Genomic DNA, 14,946 nt, shown 5'->3' on the forward strand with positions numbered 1-14,946 from the left:
ATTTACAAGAACTGGATCTTTTGTCCAAGCAAAAAAGGCTCTTATCTCGCAGGCTAAAAAAGGATTAAGTTTGCTAAATATTAGAATCAGGAATCTCAATTTACCAATACATATTCAATTACGAATTTTTGAAAGCACTATTGTCCCTATCCTTTTATATTCTTCGGAAATTTGGGGCTTTGGTAATAATCAAAACACTGAACAAATACAGTTAATTTTTTTAAGAGATATATTAAGGCTAAGAAAGAGTACACCACTTCCCATGATTTACGGAGAATTAAGAGCTTTTCCATTAGAAATGAAGATAAAAATTAGGATGCTAAATGTTTGGGCTACGTTGATCACCGGAAAGACATCCAAAATATCAGCTATACTGTATAGAATTATGATAAGTGAAAATGTTCAGCATGGTTATAGGTTTAAGTGGTTGATACATATACATGATACTCTTAAATAAACTAGGCTTGGGTAATTTCTGGGTAAACCAAAACATTTTAAATAAAAAAGCTTTTATGCGTACAGTTTCTGAACGACTAAGAGATCAATACCTACAAGCTTGGAATGATAACTTAAACTCTATCCAAAATGCGTTACCTATAGGATATTTAAAACAAAACATGAATGTGAAAACTACTTTCTGTACTTGCCTGAAAAACTACGTATAATTTTTAGCCGCTTCAGACCAAGCAATCATTATTTACTGATTGAAACAGACAGATAGCAGAATATTGAAAAAAATAGAATATGTCCTCTCTGTAACATTGCAGTAGGTGATGAGTTCCATTATTTATTTCAGTGTCCTCATTTTACTAATGAAAGAAGTACATATCTAAAGAAATATTTTTATATTGGACCCAACATCCTTAAATTAAGTCAGCTATTTAACTCCACAGAAATATCAAATATAAAGAAATTATGTACTTTTATTAATTTGATTAGTTACTTAGTTAAGTTACTTAGTTGTAAGTTTGATTATATTACCTGTATATTATTGTGTATATATTGTGTTGTAAATTTATTTATGTAGTTACTTGAATGTTTGATTGCATTATTCTTTATAGCAGTACACCAAAATGTTTGTAAACCACCTCAAATGTAACACCGTAGGTGTTCTGAGTGAATAAAGTTCTGTTCTGTTCTGCTATTGGATGTCAAACATTTGGTAATTTTGACATATAGTCTTAGAGAGGAAACCCGCTACATTTGTTTTTCATTAGTACTAGTAGCAAGGGATCTTTTATATGCACCATCTCACAGACAGTATAGCACATACCAACACCTTTGATATACCAGTCGTGGTGCACTGGCTGGAAATATCAATGGTGCACTGACTGAAAATATCAATGAAGTAATGAAATCAACCAATCAATTTAATTTTATTTCAACTTATTTTCGTGCTTATATTCAATTACGCTTCAAACTGGCTGTCCTGGGCACACACCTCAGCTATCTGGACTGTCTGTCCAGGACAGTGGGTTAGTGGTTAGTGGTTAGTGGGAGAAACGAGGGTGTAGTGGTCTTACACCTATCTATTGTGTCGTTAAAACTCGCTCTGGGTGGGTGAGTGGGAGCCAGTATTGGGATGCGAACCCAGTACCAACCAGCCTTATGTCTGATGGCTTAACCACGACACCACCAAGGTCGGTCAACCAAGCAATGCAAGTTGAGAATCTGCCAGTTGAAATAAATAATTAGTTGTAACTATATGGCTTCAAAATAACCATTTAAAATTATAACAACCATAAGCGACCTCCGCACAGTCACAGTGACCTAGTAATAGTATGCGACACACCGACATTCCATGTGAGGTTTGATGGTCCTGTATGCATCTGTATGCAATATATGGTCCGGACAATGATTTACTCTCATGTGCAGTAGACCGTGAAGTATGTCACAGTTACCTAGTAATAGTATGCGACACACCGACATTCCATGTGAGGTTTGATGGTCCTGTATGCATCTGTATGCAATATATGATCCGGACAATGATTTACTCTCATGTGCAGGAAACCGTGAAGTATGTCACAGTGACCTAGTAATAGTACGTGGCACACCGCCATCCCAAGTTGTTCTTACATGTGAGGTTTGATGGTCTTGTATGCACCTGTATGCAAGACATGGTCCGGACAAGAAAACGTTAACAGACAGACGGACGGACAACGCTATACCACAATACAACCCATCATAGACGGACGTATAAAAAGTTCTACGGTGTGCGAGTGATTCCAACGTTATGTCAGCATATAATGTGCACTCAAGCAGGACATGACACTCGTTTAGGTGTGTGTTCTAGTCTTCATATGACCGGCCTCGGTGGCGTCGTGGCAGGCCATCGGTCTACAGGCTGGTAGGTACTGGGTTCGGATCCCAGTCGAGGCATGGGATTTTTAATCGAGATACCGACTCCAAACCCTGAGTGAGTGCTCCGCAAGGCTCAATGGGTAGGTGTAAACCACTTGCACCGACCAGTGATCCATAACTGGTTCAACAAAGGCCATGGTTTGTGCTATCCTGCCTGTGGGAAGCGCAAATAAAAGATCCCTTGCTGCCTGTCGTAAAAAGAGTAGCCTATGTGGCGACAGCGGGTTTCCTCTAAAAACAGTGTCAGAATGACTATATGTTTGACGTCCAATAGCCGATGATAAGATAAAAAATCAATGTGCTCTAGCGGCGTCGTTAAATAAAACAAACTTTACTTTACTTTTAGTCTTCATATGTTACATAACATGAATGACTCACCAACAATGTTAGCGAGCTTCTGGTCCAGTCGCTCGTCACACAGCGCCCAGGGTAGGTCACCTTCAAAATAACCCTCAACTGCCCTGGATGAGGCAAAGATTCAAAGGATATGACTGTTTGTTTAACGACACCTCAGTACATTTTAAAACTATGGCTATTTGGTGTCTAATATATATGGTTATTTCAACACGTGTGTGTGTGTATGTTTGTGTGTGTGTGTGTGTGTGTGTGTGTGTGTGTGTGTGAGAGAGAGAGAGAGAGAGAGAGAGAGAGAGAGAGAGAGAGAGAGAGAGAGAGAGAGAGAGAGAAAAGAAAGGTTTTTTTAACGACGCACTCAACACATTTTATTTACGGTTATATGGCGTCAGACACATGGTTAAGGATCACACTAATATTGATAGAGGAAACCCGCTGTCGCCACTTCATGGGCTACTCTTTTCGAATAGCAGCAAGGGATCTTTTATATGCACCATCCCACAGACAGGGTAGTACATACCACGGCCTTTGATATACCAGTCGTGGTGCACTGGCTGGAACGAGAGAGAGAGAGAGAGAGAGAGAGAGAGAGAGAGAGAGAGAGAGAGAGAGAGAGAGAGAGAGAGAGAGAGAGAGAGAGAGAGAGAGAGAGAGAGAGATTGGGGGAGGGAGAGCGAGAGGGAGGGAGGAGAAATAGGGAGGTAGGGAGAGGGAGAGGGGAGGAGGGAGGGAGGAAAAAAGATAGCGGGAGGGAAGAGAGATAGACGAGAGGAGAAATAGGTGATAGAGAGAAAGGGGGAGTTAGGGATAGAGTAGGGATTGACACCGTTCCTGTCCTAGAAGGAGCCGGCATAAGTCGGCCCCTGCGCCCATGACAGGCGTGTGCAACAACAGCTTGCTTTGAATGTGCACGTTAGACACTATGACCTGATGAGACGACTCACTGTTTGGACCACTTGGCCAACTCGACCTTTACGTACTGCTCCGTCGTTTTCGGACACAGACCGACCGAGTACGAACAGAAATACATGCAGTCCTCTTCGGGGTCGACCAAAGACTCGTCAGCTGAGAATTATACAATTGGAATTAATATTCAGTTGGGATTAATATTCAAACGAACACTCAAAACCGAATCAATCCAAGCAATACATACATGTACAGCACAGACGAACAAATCGAAACGAATGTTTTAAAAAAGATAAACAAATCTTTAAAACATTAAAATAAATAACATAAATAAGAACCCCCCCCCCAAAAAAAACCCCACAAATAATACCCCCCCCCCCCCCCCCCCCCCCCCCCCCCAACAACCCAGTTCGTCCGAGTGAACTATTTTAACGTATATGTCACCGATTTATACATAGCTAGCGCGGAGTTCCCTATTTCTTACATGCATTTTAAATAATCTTATATCATATACTACTGAAGTAGTAAAAATACATTCTATAAATATGGGTTAGATAATCGAAAAATATGTCAAATATGGACATCACAATTTATTCCCTTGAACCCTTCACACACACACACACACACACACACGCACACACACGCACACACTGAAACCACACCTAACGACCAACGCGGTATTAAGACCACTCAGCTATTAAGACCACTTTTTTAAAGACCGGAATATTTCCTTATTATTTTATAGATAAAACTATCCTGGTGTTAAGACCACTCTGACTTTGCAGGTTACGACCAGCAAAGTTAGTCCAATTAGTCGTTTTTAGTACACTTTGACCACGTCAAAGCGACTATATTATGATAGTAAATTTTTGCAATTTTTGTTTACACAAGTGTTGAAAGAAAGAAAGAAATGTTTTATTTAACGACGCACTCAACACGTTTTATTTACGGTTATATGGCGTCAGACATATGGTTAAGGACCACACAGATTTTGAGAGGAAACCCGCTGTCGCCACTACATGGGCTACTCTTTCCGATTAGCAGCAAAGGGATCTTTTATTTGCGTTTCCCACAGGCAGGATAGCACAAACCATGGCCTTTGTTGAACCAGTTATGGATCACTGGTCGGTGCAAGTGGTTTACACCTACCCATTGAGCCTTGCGGAGCACTCACTCAGGGTTTGGAGTCGGTATCAGGATATGTGTCCCCCAGGTAGGCAAAGGTACATACCAAAATCCATGGGCCTGCTGATATTAATAAAAATGTTATAGCCACTAAGGCTATATAGAAACATATAGAGTAATTAATTGTGGTCTGTGGCCGGATACCGGTACTTTTAGTTTCCGGAAAACATTGTCACCTAGTTAATATTAATGAGCGATGTACCGCGCTGATTGGTTGTTTTTATACTGCAGTCAGTCAAGTAACCCACAAGCCAGTACACATTCCGATTGCAATGACATCCAAAGTAAACACATTTATAAAGAAAGACTATACACATTAATATGTCACACTGCAATTCTTTTAATGCCCAGCTCAGAACGTTGCTGACTCCGAAGTTGCCTCGACACGTGTGTATTATTGTTTAGTTGAAGATACACATTCACCATCACATTAACGTGACAGGGCGGTGCTAATTGTTAATTGGAATATCGCTACATCAAGGTGACCGACGAATCCAATAGGTAACAAAACAAGTGTTATTTCGAGAGGCGACATTGACAGTGAGTGACATGGACATTCCCGAGTTTGCTGCACTTTTTAAGTGGTTATCGACTAACAGAGACTTTTTAACGATTGTAATTACATATTAAATATATTTTTCTGCATAAATATTAGTGGCTGCATATTAAACGTGTTTCTGGTCGTTCTAATATTTGTACTAGGTTAAATTTCATCTTATTTCTTTTTCTTTTTTTTTACTTACGAAATTATTTGCAGACAAAATCCAGTTTGGACTTCTTACAAATATTAGACGATCAGAAACACATTGAATATACAGACACTGATAATCTAAACAAGAGAATATATTTAATATGCAAGTTTAGTCGAAGAAATATTTTATTAGTCGGAAATATCTTACAATGCAGCAAACTCAGGAATGTCCCTTTAAAAAGTACAAAGTAATTTTTTTCAAGGTTTTTAGGATTTTCCAAGAGTATCATCAAATGCTGTACTTGGGGAAATAGGTAGAGATCATTTGTCTGTGAAATAGTTTAGCCGTTGTATAAAATATCGGTGTAAACTGTTATATATGGATTCATCCAGATATCTCAAAGCTTGTTATGATATGTTGAAATGTCATGATGAAACTGGCAAACTTAATTGGGTATCACATGTAAGAACACGTATTGTTTGAAACAGGGTTTTCTTATGTTTGGATTGCTCAAGAATGTGGCCGTATCAAGTTATGTCCAGCTTTGTACAGAGATGTAAAGACACTGGCATTTTAAAATTAATTCTTCTCATTTTCTTATAAATCTTTTTCAGAAACATAAAAGTATATATATTATGTTTGTCACAATACAAGGATCTCTTGATAAATTGTTTTCTAAATATAGGTGTTTGTCACATAAATTAAAAGTACGGAAAAGCAGATATAATCCAGTAATAGAAAGAAATGAAACTATCTGTTTAAAGTGTAATCTCAATCAAGTGGAAGATGAATATCATTTTCTTCTAGTATGTCCATATTAAGTTTTGAGCAGGAAATATTTTATATCAGAATACTTTACAGGGTCAGGTTGCCATGTGTAATGGCTGAACAAACATATACTGGCATACCGTCACAATTGCTTGTCTGAGTAGCAGCAATAACACACCATATATACCAGAAACCATGAAAGTAATATTCGGTGAAACGTCATATTTAAACTTGAACCAATTACTCTTGCATTAAATTCATTTTTATCTATCTATCTATCTATCTATCTATCTATAATCGTTCCTTACGATGCACTATTTTTAACTCGGTTATCATGTCAGGATTAGGGTTAGGGTTAGACGCTTCGGGTTCGCAGTGACGTGACTGAGTTTTTTCAGAACGACGTCAACGACTACACTGAATGGGCATCTGTTTCAGGGGTCGTCTCTAGATAGCACCTCAAATTCCATAATACATTATGTTTGTATTATAACCTTGGCATCGTCAAAATGAGCTGGGGAAAATAAAATATAAAAACAATTGTTTGTAATCCCTTACTACGACTAAGGTCTTTCATTTTTGGGTAGAAGAAGTCATTCCGTAGGTGACGTAGTTCGTCATGTTCATCCATGTAATTCGCAAACTCCAAATCTGTGACGTCACATCCGAGTTTGTTTGCAATCTTGTTCAACTCATCTGCAGGGTGAACGTTGGCAGCCATGTTAAACAATCTAAAATAGAGTAGAGTAGAATAGAATAGATGTTTAACGACACCCCAGCACGAAAAATACACCGGCTATTGGGTGTCAAACTATGGTAAATGCAAAAATAATGTGATGATGAATGAAGGAATGAATGAAGGAATGAATGAATGTTTAACGACACCCCAGCTCGAAAAATACATCGGCTATTGCGTGTCAACCTATGGTAATGCAAACAAATAAAGAGATGATCAACATCAACATAAAAACTCAAGATTTAAACAAAAACAGTGTAAAGAACTGTGCAAAAATATTATCACAGATAGATACTGACTGTTACTCAAAATGTCAATTCTATCTCAAAGAAAACAAGCGGATTTGTGCTGTATTGGCCATTCTCAAAGAGAATGTTACACCCCTGCACCACGGTGAGGTTACAGCACGCGCAGGGGTAATGTGATGATAAATATCAATATAAAAATTCAAAAGTTAAAAGGACATACCCTAGTTTTTAAACACTAAGGCATATTGTTCACTATTAGAGCCGTTTTTGATAACTGAAATCATACTTTACTTAAAGGGACATTCCCGAGTTTGCTGCAATTTTTAACATGTTATCGACTAACAGGGACTTTTTAACGATTGTAAATACATATTAAATATATTCTGCATAAAATATTAGTGGCTGTATACTAAACGTGTTTCTGGTCGTTCTACTATTTGTACTAGCTTACATTTCATTTTATTTCCTAAAATATATTTTATCGTACGTACGAAATTATTTGAAGAAAAAAAATCCAGTTTGGACTTCTTACCAATATAAGACGACCAGAAACACATTGAATATACAGACACTGATAATCTAAATAAGAAAATATATTTAATATGTAAGTTTAATCGTAGAAATATTAAATTTTTCGTAAACATTTTACAATGCAGCAAACTCAGGAATGTCCCTTTACATTTTATTGTTTAGATTATTCATTTTCGTACATACGTGTTTTTGGTCATCCTGGAATTTCTCATATTTTAAAAACGCACGTGAGTCTGAGAATTAACAGTTATGGAGTCGAGTTTTAATCTATTTTTAGAGGGTATTTCACCATTTCAAAGTTACAAACTCATGTTTCACTCAGTTGTAACTTTATCGAAATGTGTTACAGGTTTGTAAATTAAAGGCATACTGTCACGGATTTAAGGACCTTATTTCTCTAAAAATGGATAATAAATAAAAATTACATTAATTGTTGGAAACCAAATCTAGCTATTGCATCTCCATAACTGAACCATGATGGAATGAAATCCATGTCAACCCTCTCGGGAATTTTAGTTTTTGAATTATGGACCATTGCCATAATTCAATTATTTTTACAAAATATCATTAATAAATGGAGTATGGTGGTTATGAAGATGGTTGAATAAAGTACATTTAGGGACAAATCAAATAATTTTTGTTCAGGTAATACTTTGTTAGACCATTAAATAGGTCAGTGGTCTGTGACGATATTCCTTTAACTAAACTTAGTGTTAATTTTCACGTGTTGAAATTAGGGTATGTCCATTTAAATAAAAACACAGTGTAAAGAACTGTGCGAAAATACAAATATCACAGATAGGTAATATTAAAATCTATAATAAAAGTCAGTATCACGTAGAAATTGTAATATAAGTTCTGGATGGAATCGAAATGATTCCATCACATTTCGTTGTCCAAATATATATCTTTTCTAGTGTCTTTAAGTTTAATACTCTCCAGCAAAACGCAGAATGGTCTCACTGAGGTGGAGGATAAATCTTCCAGATAAATGACTGGATCAAATATGTACGACTGATGTGAGCACGACACAGACTATTTCATCCTTCCACACCGCTTGTAAGAGGACTGCCACTCTAACAAGACTTGCTTGATAGCATGAAGCTTGTTCGCAACCACATCGCCCCAACCAGTTTGCCAAGTCGAAAAGATAAAGTGGTTAATACTGTTTAAAATCAATATAAGGCACATGAATCCTGGCATAAGACTTGACAACTGAATCTGCCTTTAAAATAAGAAGGAAGGAAGTGTTGTATTTAACGACGCACTCAACACAATTTATTTACGGTTATATGGCGTCGGACATATGGTTAAAGACCACGCAGATAATCATCGGCTATTGGGATAAAAAAAAGAGTAGTCCATGAAATGGCGACAGCGGGTTTCCTCTCTCATTAGTGTTGAGTGCGTCGTTAAATAAAACATTTTCATCGGCTATTCATAACTGGGTATCATAATTTTGACATATAGTCTTGGAGAGGAAAGCAGCTACATTTTCCCATTAATAGCAAGGAATCGTTTATATGCACTATCCCACAGACAGGATAGCACATACCACGACATTTGATATACCAGTCGTAGTGCACTGGCTGGAACATGAAATAGCCCAATGGGCCCACCGACGGGGATCGATCCCAAACCGACCGTGCAACATGTCTTTTTTAATGTTGCACTTTTTATCAAAGAAAACAAAACAGATACAAAATCAACAATGTTGGTTAAATTACGCCGTGCAGTGAAAGAGAAAGGCGGGTAAGGGGTTTTGAAAAAAAGAAGTTTGATTTGTTTAACGATACCAGTAGAGCACATTGATTTATTAATTGCTGACTACTGGATATAAAAAAAGGTAATTTTAACATGTAGTCTTAGAGAAGAAACCCACTAAAATGTTCCATTAGTAGCAAGTGACCTTTTATATGCACCATCCCACACAGGATTACACATACCACGACGATATATCAAAGGATTCTTCCCACAAAATCTGCCTGGAAGTGGACAAGTAGTTTTGAAACAGAAGTTTAAAACATGTGAAAACGTAAACACGATACTCAACGTACCTTCCCCAGTGACTACCATTTGTAAAATCTTTAAGAGATAAAAAACGCTCCACGGAATTTTGTTTTGTGAGTCACTGCTCTTCTCAGAATTTAGCATAACTTAATTGTTAAAATGTAAATGTCACCAAACTGATAAAAACATACAATAATAAAATTAATATCTGTTGATGTTTCACGGTCATTTATAATTATACTAACCATCCTTACTTTTCATTTTAGTCCAAGTTTTCAAGTTTACCACTAATAATCATCAAACAAATATTAACTTAAGCACTTTCATTTTGAAGTTTTACCTGTTCATTAATAATTCATTACTAACCATTCTCACTGATTAACTGAATGACTATCGATGATAACTAGTTTAACGTGCCCATATACCACTAGGGTTTCGAACACGCCCATCCCCGAGTCCGACCTCCGATAAGATCGTGTGTGTGTGTGTGTGCGTGTGTGCGTGTGTGTGTGTGTGTGTGTGTGTGTGTGTGTGTGTGTGTGTGTGTGTGTGTGTGTGTGTGTGAAAATGGGCAGAATTTTGAAAATAGCAATTAGTACAAAAGTTAATATAATAAATAAAAAAAATAAAAAGGTTACAAGCCAAAAAAAAAAAGAATTGACTGCTCGGCCGAATATTTATAATTTTTTTAACGCAGATCTAAAAGTTTAAAGTCCGATCGATATGTCCACGCGAGTGGCCTCGTTAAGGCCGTTTGGGTGCACAACGTCAAGAAAACCCCTAGATTGAAAGTCGATAGACGTTGAAGGTGTAGTGCTGTGCTGAAATACAGATCTTGAGAAGCCGGATCCGTCTGAACGAGAGAGAGTATCAGACTAGGGTATAGTCCAGTCGTCATGGGTTGGTATAGTGGTGCGGACAGGCCCGACTCCGGAGGATACGAGATGGTATCACTATAAAGCAAGGTAAAGTCTTCTTAGAGTGGGGCGGTCAATCTTCCAGTGCTGCTAGGACAGGCTTGGGCATGTAGAGACTAAACGCGAACAACCATGGCGTTCTGCAGAATGGCCGTAATACGAGTCACGAAAAAAACAAGTCGACAGTCAGACGGAGAAATGACGTGGAGGCAAGGAATCTCGCTAAAAATGAATCCAACCTGGTGGTGCAGGCTGTCGAAACGAGAAGCGTTCCAGCGTTCAATCAGTTCCAATGGCCGCATACATCCCAGTAGAAAACTTCATTTCACTGACAAAAACAACGAAATGAAGGACCCCCAAGCGAAACAAACACGTCTTATTGTTATACCGCCCTCTATGACGAGTGCATAAGAAAACCACGTACCATCAACTGGGTTAGTCAAGTACGAGACCTCCTTCTCACTAATGGTTTTGGCCATATATGGTACAATCAAAATGTAGAAAATAGCAGAAATGTTTTATCATTATTCAAGCAGAGAATGACAGATCAATTTATTCAGGCTATGTTTGCTGTATTTAATAATTCTCCAAAGTGTCTCCTATACAAATTCATTGTTAATAATTTTTGTCTACAACCTTACCTTCAGAAACCTATCGCCCTGAAATATAAACGTATTTTGAGTAAATTTAGACTTTCTGCACATATTCTCTCCATAGAAACGGGCAGATACCAGCATATTGATAGAAGCAATAGGATATGTAATCTCTGCAACATGAATGTACTAGAAGACGAATATCACTTTGTTCTAGTTTGTCCGTTCTACTATACTATAAGAGATAAATATTTTAAAACTTATTATTATAATAAACCATCAACTCTGAAATTAACACAACTACTGTCCACCGATAACTCAAGAGAGTTAATTAAACTGTGTAAATACTTGATAACTGCTACCACACATAGAACAGACAACCTTGATTTATGAGTATGTTTTTATTTATGTATTTATTTCATTACTGTATTTTACTATCGACTGTGATAACTTTTAATAGGTCTATCCTGTAGACCTCACCATTCCCCGCAATGTGTACAATGTATTATTTTATTGTAAATATGTTTGTATGCCTATAAAATGTATATTTTTTGGCAAATAATAAACTACTGTTGACATTTATTGCGTGGAGCTCCAGACTGGGAATGGATGACTATCACTATCTAACCACAACTGTCAAATAGTGATATTCTGCAAACCTTAATTTCCGCCCCCTAACAACACGCGAACATTTTGAAAGTAAAACCGATAATTAAATATAACAGGGAGTGACTAGTAAGTGAACAAGTAAATAAACATAGCAATATTGTTTTATTTTGATAATCGTTACAATTAATTTGTCAGATTGCTACAAAAGCAACACATCTCGCCCGTCCGTTCTGCAAATTCGTGATAATTCGGAATACCTCGGCTGATTACGAATAGAAATAGGCCGAAGTGTTCCGAATGGTCGAAATATTCCGATAGGCAGTAATACTTCCACTTACATACATCCACTGAAAACAGATGATGCATGTTATATGAAGGAAGACACCACGGTTTTCTTTTTCCGAACGAAAACTTTTGGTTTCAGTTTCTTAAAAATTATACAAGTTAACAGTATAAAATTTTCACCTTGCAAATTTGTTATAAGGAGAATTTTTTTTTCGCGCCGCGGGATATGTTTACCTGGCGCTGTATGGGCGTGGGCACGATCGCGCCCGACAAACCACAGTCACTGCCTTCCCCCAACCCTCCCCTCCCGCCGTTCCTACATAAGGACCTGATTTAACAAATGGTTATTTCGACCCTTCAAGAGGGACTTTACATATCACGGCCTTTGATGTCCCCATCATGGGTCACAGCTTACGACGGGGAAAAAAGCCCCAAATCCACCTTAACAACGAATGATATTACAACTCTTCGCAAGTCACGCTTGTCGACCGACCTACATTGGGTTTCCCAGGTTAATAACTACTCATTTACAAATAAATGTCACGCAGATCACAGTGACATGAGGAAAACCACACAAATATATGTAGGCCTACGTACATTATCCAGGACACCCACGGTATGAATTTTCATAATATTCACAATAGACACCAGGGATCCATGTATTTAAAAACAATCCAAGCCAAGAACTGCAAAAAAAAAAAAACAAACAAATAACCACATGGGTTTTCGTTCGCATCCCCGTACCCAGACGTGTGTACAGGCGAGGGTTTCGGGGATCGAAACCTCTCCCTGCTGAAGCACGTTTTATTTTTCCTCAATATATTATTTGGGGGAGCATGACTCGACCCCCTATACACCGTAGTCGCCAGTCTAGACCCATCCATAGCCAGAGTACTCTGACTGTAAGAGAGCTAGACGGACATTTGGACATAAATACGCTCTCATTACAGTCAGAGACCAAACTATGTATTTCTTTGGCAATTCCCGACAACCAAAAAATTGGCAAAGATTTCCGCTCTAATACCACAATAATAATATATTGACGTCAAATACCTTTACATCGATAATTTTCGAGTTAACTGATTTTAAAAAAATCCACATATTAATCACTAATACACATGCTACAGAAAGAAATCCGACAGCACTCACATTCTGCTACGCTTCATGACACTCTGTCGCAAGAATTACAAAGCTCGGTGACCTATTTCGTGACGTAGATCGCCCAGTGGGTGATTCCGCCTTGTGCAACAGTTACAGGGGCCGTCTCATACCAAGCGATGTTACAGCATGGACGAGTTGGCTAATGGTTTCCTCTCTAACACAGTGATAAAATTACCAAATATTTGACATCCAATAGCCGATGATTAATTAATCAATGTGCTGTAATGGTGTCGTTACACAAAACAAATTTTTTTTTGGGTGATTGTCGGGCACTTGTCGTTTTGAGACGACCCCTGCAAGACGGAATGGCTGAGTGGGCGATCATGTGATGCTCGTCACGATATAGGTCGGCGAACTTAGAATTCTGCTGTCCGGAGTTTGCCGAAGCTTAGCTGAATGTGGGTGCTGTCGGGTTTCTTTCTGTAGTGTGTGTATTAGTGATTAATATCTGAATTTCTTTTAATCAATCAACTCGAAAATGATCGATGTAAATGTATTTGACGTCAATAGGATTGTTGTGGTATTAGAGCGGAAATCTTTGCCACCTTTTTTGTCTCGGACTAATGAGAGCGTATTTATGTCCAAATGTCCGTCTAGCTCTCTTACAGTCAGAGTACTCGGGCTAGACCCATCCACTGCTAAAAGTTCTGCACACGCGCCTGATACCCCTACTCCATAGATCAGGCGGGGATGGGTGGGTACAATACAACTTGTATTGCAACTTTTATACTCCTACATTGATTAAAGGGGCACTCCTGAGTTTGCTGCAATTTTTAAGATTTTATCTACTAATAAAATGTTTCTACGATTAAACCTACATATTAAATATATTATCTTGTTTAGAATATTAGTGGCCTTATATTGAACGTGTTTCTGATCGTTCTAATATTTGTACTAGGTTAATTTTCATTTTATTTCCAGTTTGGGCTTCTTACAAATATTAAGACGACCAGAAACTCATTGAATATACAGACAATGATATTCTAAACAAGAAAATATATTTGATATGTAAGTTTAATCGTAGAAATATTTTATTAATCGGAAACATCGTACAATGCAGCAAACTCAGGAATGTCCCTTTAATCGTTGTGTACAAAGTAGACTAAAAACATTAGTCCTTCAAGTATGTTAAACTTCCAAAGAAACCATATACACGCAGACTAGGAATATTGTATTTTTGTCAAAATGTTGGGAGTCCCCTTAGTATAGGCGCCAAGCCGTTGGTCAATACCAAACATCGTTACTACACTAAATAGGTATTCCTGAGTTTGCTGCATTGTAAGATGTTTCCGATTAATACAATATTTCTTCGATTAAACTTACATATTAAATATATTTTCTTTTTAAGAATATCAGTGTCTGTAAATTCAATGTGTTTCTGGTCGTCTTAATATTTGTAAGAAGCCGAAACTGAATTTTGTCTTCAAATAATTTCGTACGTTCGAAAAAAACAATATTTTAGGAAATAAAATGAAATTTAACCTAGCATAAATATTAGAACAATCAGAAACACGTTTTATATACAGCCACTACTATTTTATTGAAAAAAATATATTTAATATGTAATTACAATCGTTAAAAAGTCCCTGT

General features: G+C 37.5%; 1 protein-coding gene across 4 annotated transcripts in view; it reads right to left on the reverse strand.

Moving 5' to 3' along the window:
- LOC121376999 (kynureninase-like) overlaps nucleotides 1-14,946 on the reverse strand; it is a 36,125-nt gene that overhangs the window by 20,754 nt on the left and 425 nt on the right. For 2 of the 4 annotated variants that reach the window (XM_041504829.1, XM_041504830.1), the window contains exons 2-4: nucleotides 6,825-6,997; nucleotides 3,660-3,780; nucleotides 2,740-2,822 (exon numbers count right to left, since the gene is read on the reverse strand). In XM_041504829.1, coding sequence (XP_041360763.1) covers nucleotides 2,740-2,822; nucleotides 3,660-3,780; nucleotides 6,825-6,987 — 367 coding nt within the window. In that variant the 5' untranslated portion in view covers nucleotides 6,988-6,997. Of the gene's footprint in view, nucleotides 1-2,739; nucleotides 2,823-3,659; nucleotides 3,781-6,824; nucleotides 6,998-11,349; nucleotides 11,370-13,344; nucleotides 13,414-14,946 lie in introns of those variants that run through there. The other 2 variants (XM_041504828.1, XM_041504831.1) reach the window with 2 other exon arrangements.

Source organism: Gigantopelta aegis, chromosome 7 (genome assembly GCF_016097555.1).
Source record: "Gigantopelta aegis isolate Gae_Host chromosome 7, Gae_host_genome, whole genome shotgun sequence".
Taxonomy (NCBI): domain Eukaryota; kingdom Metazoa; phylum Mollusca; class Gastropoda; order Neomphalida; family Peltospiridae; genus Gigantopelta; species Gigantopelta aegis.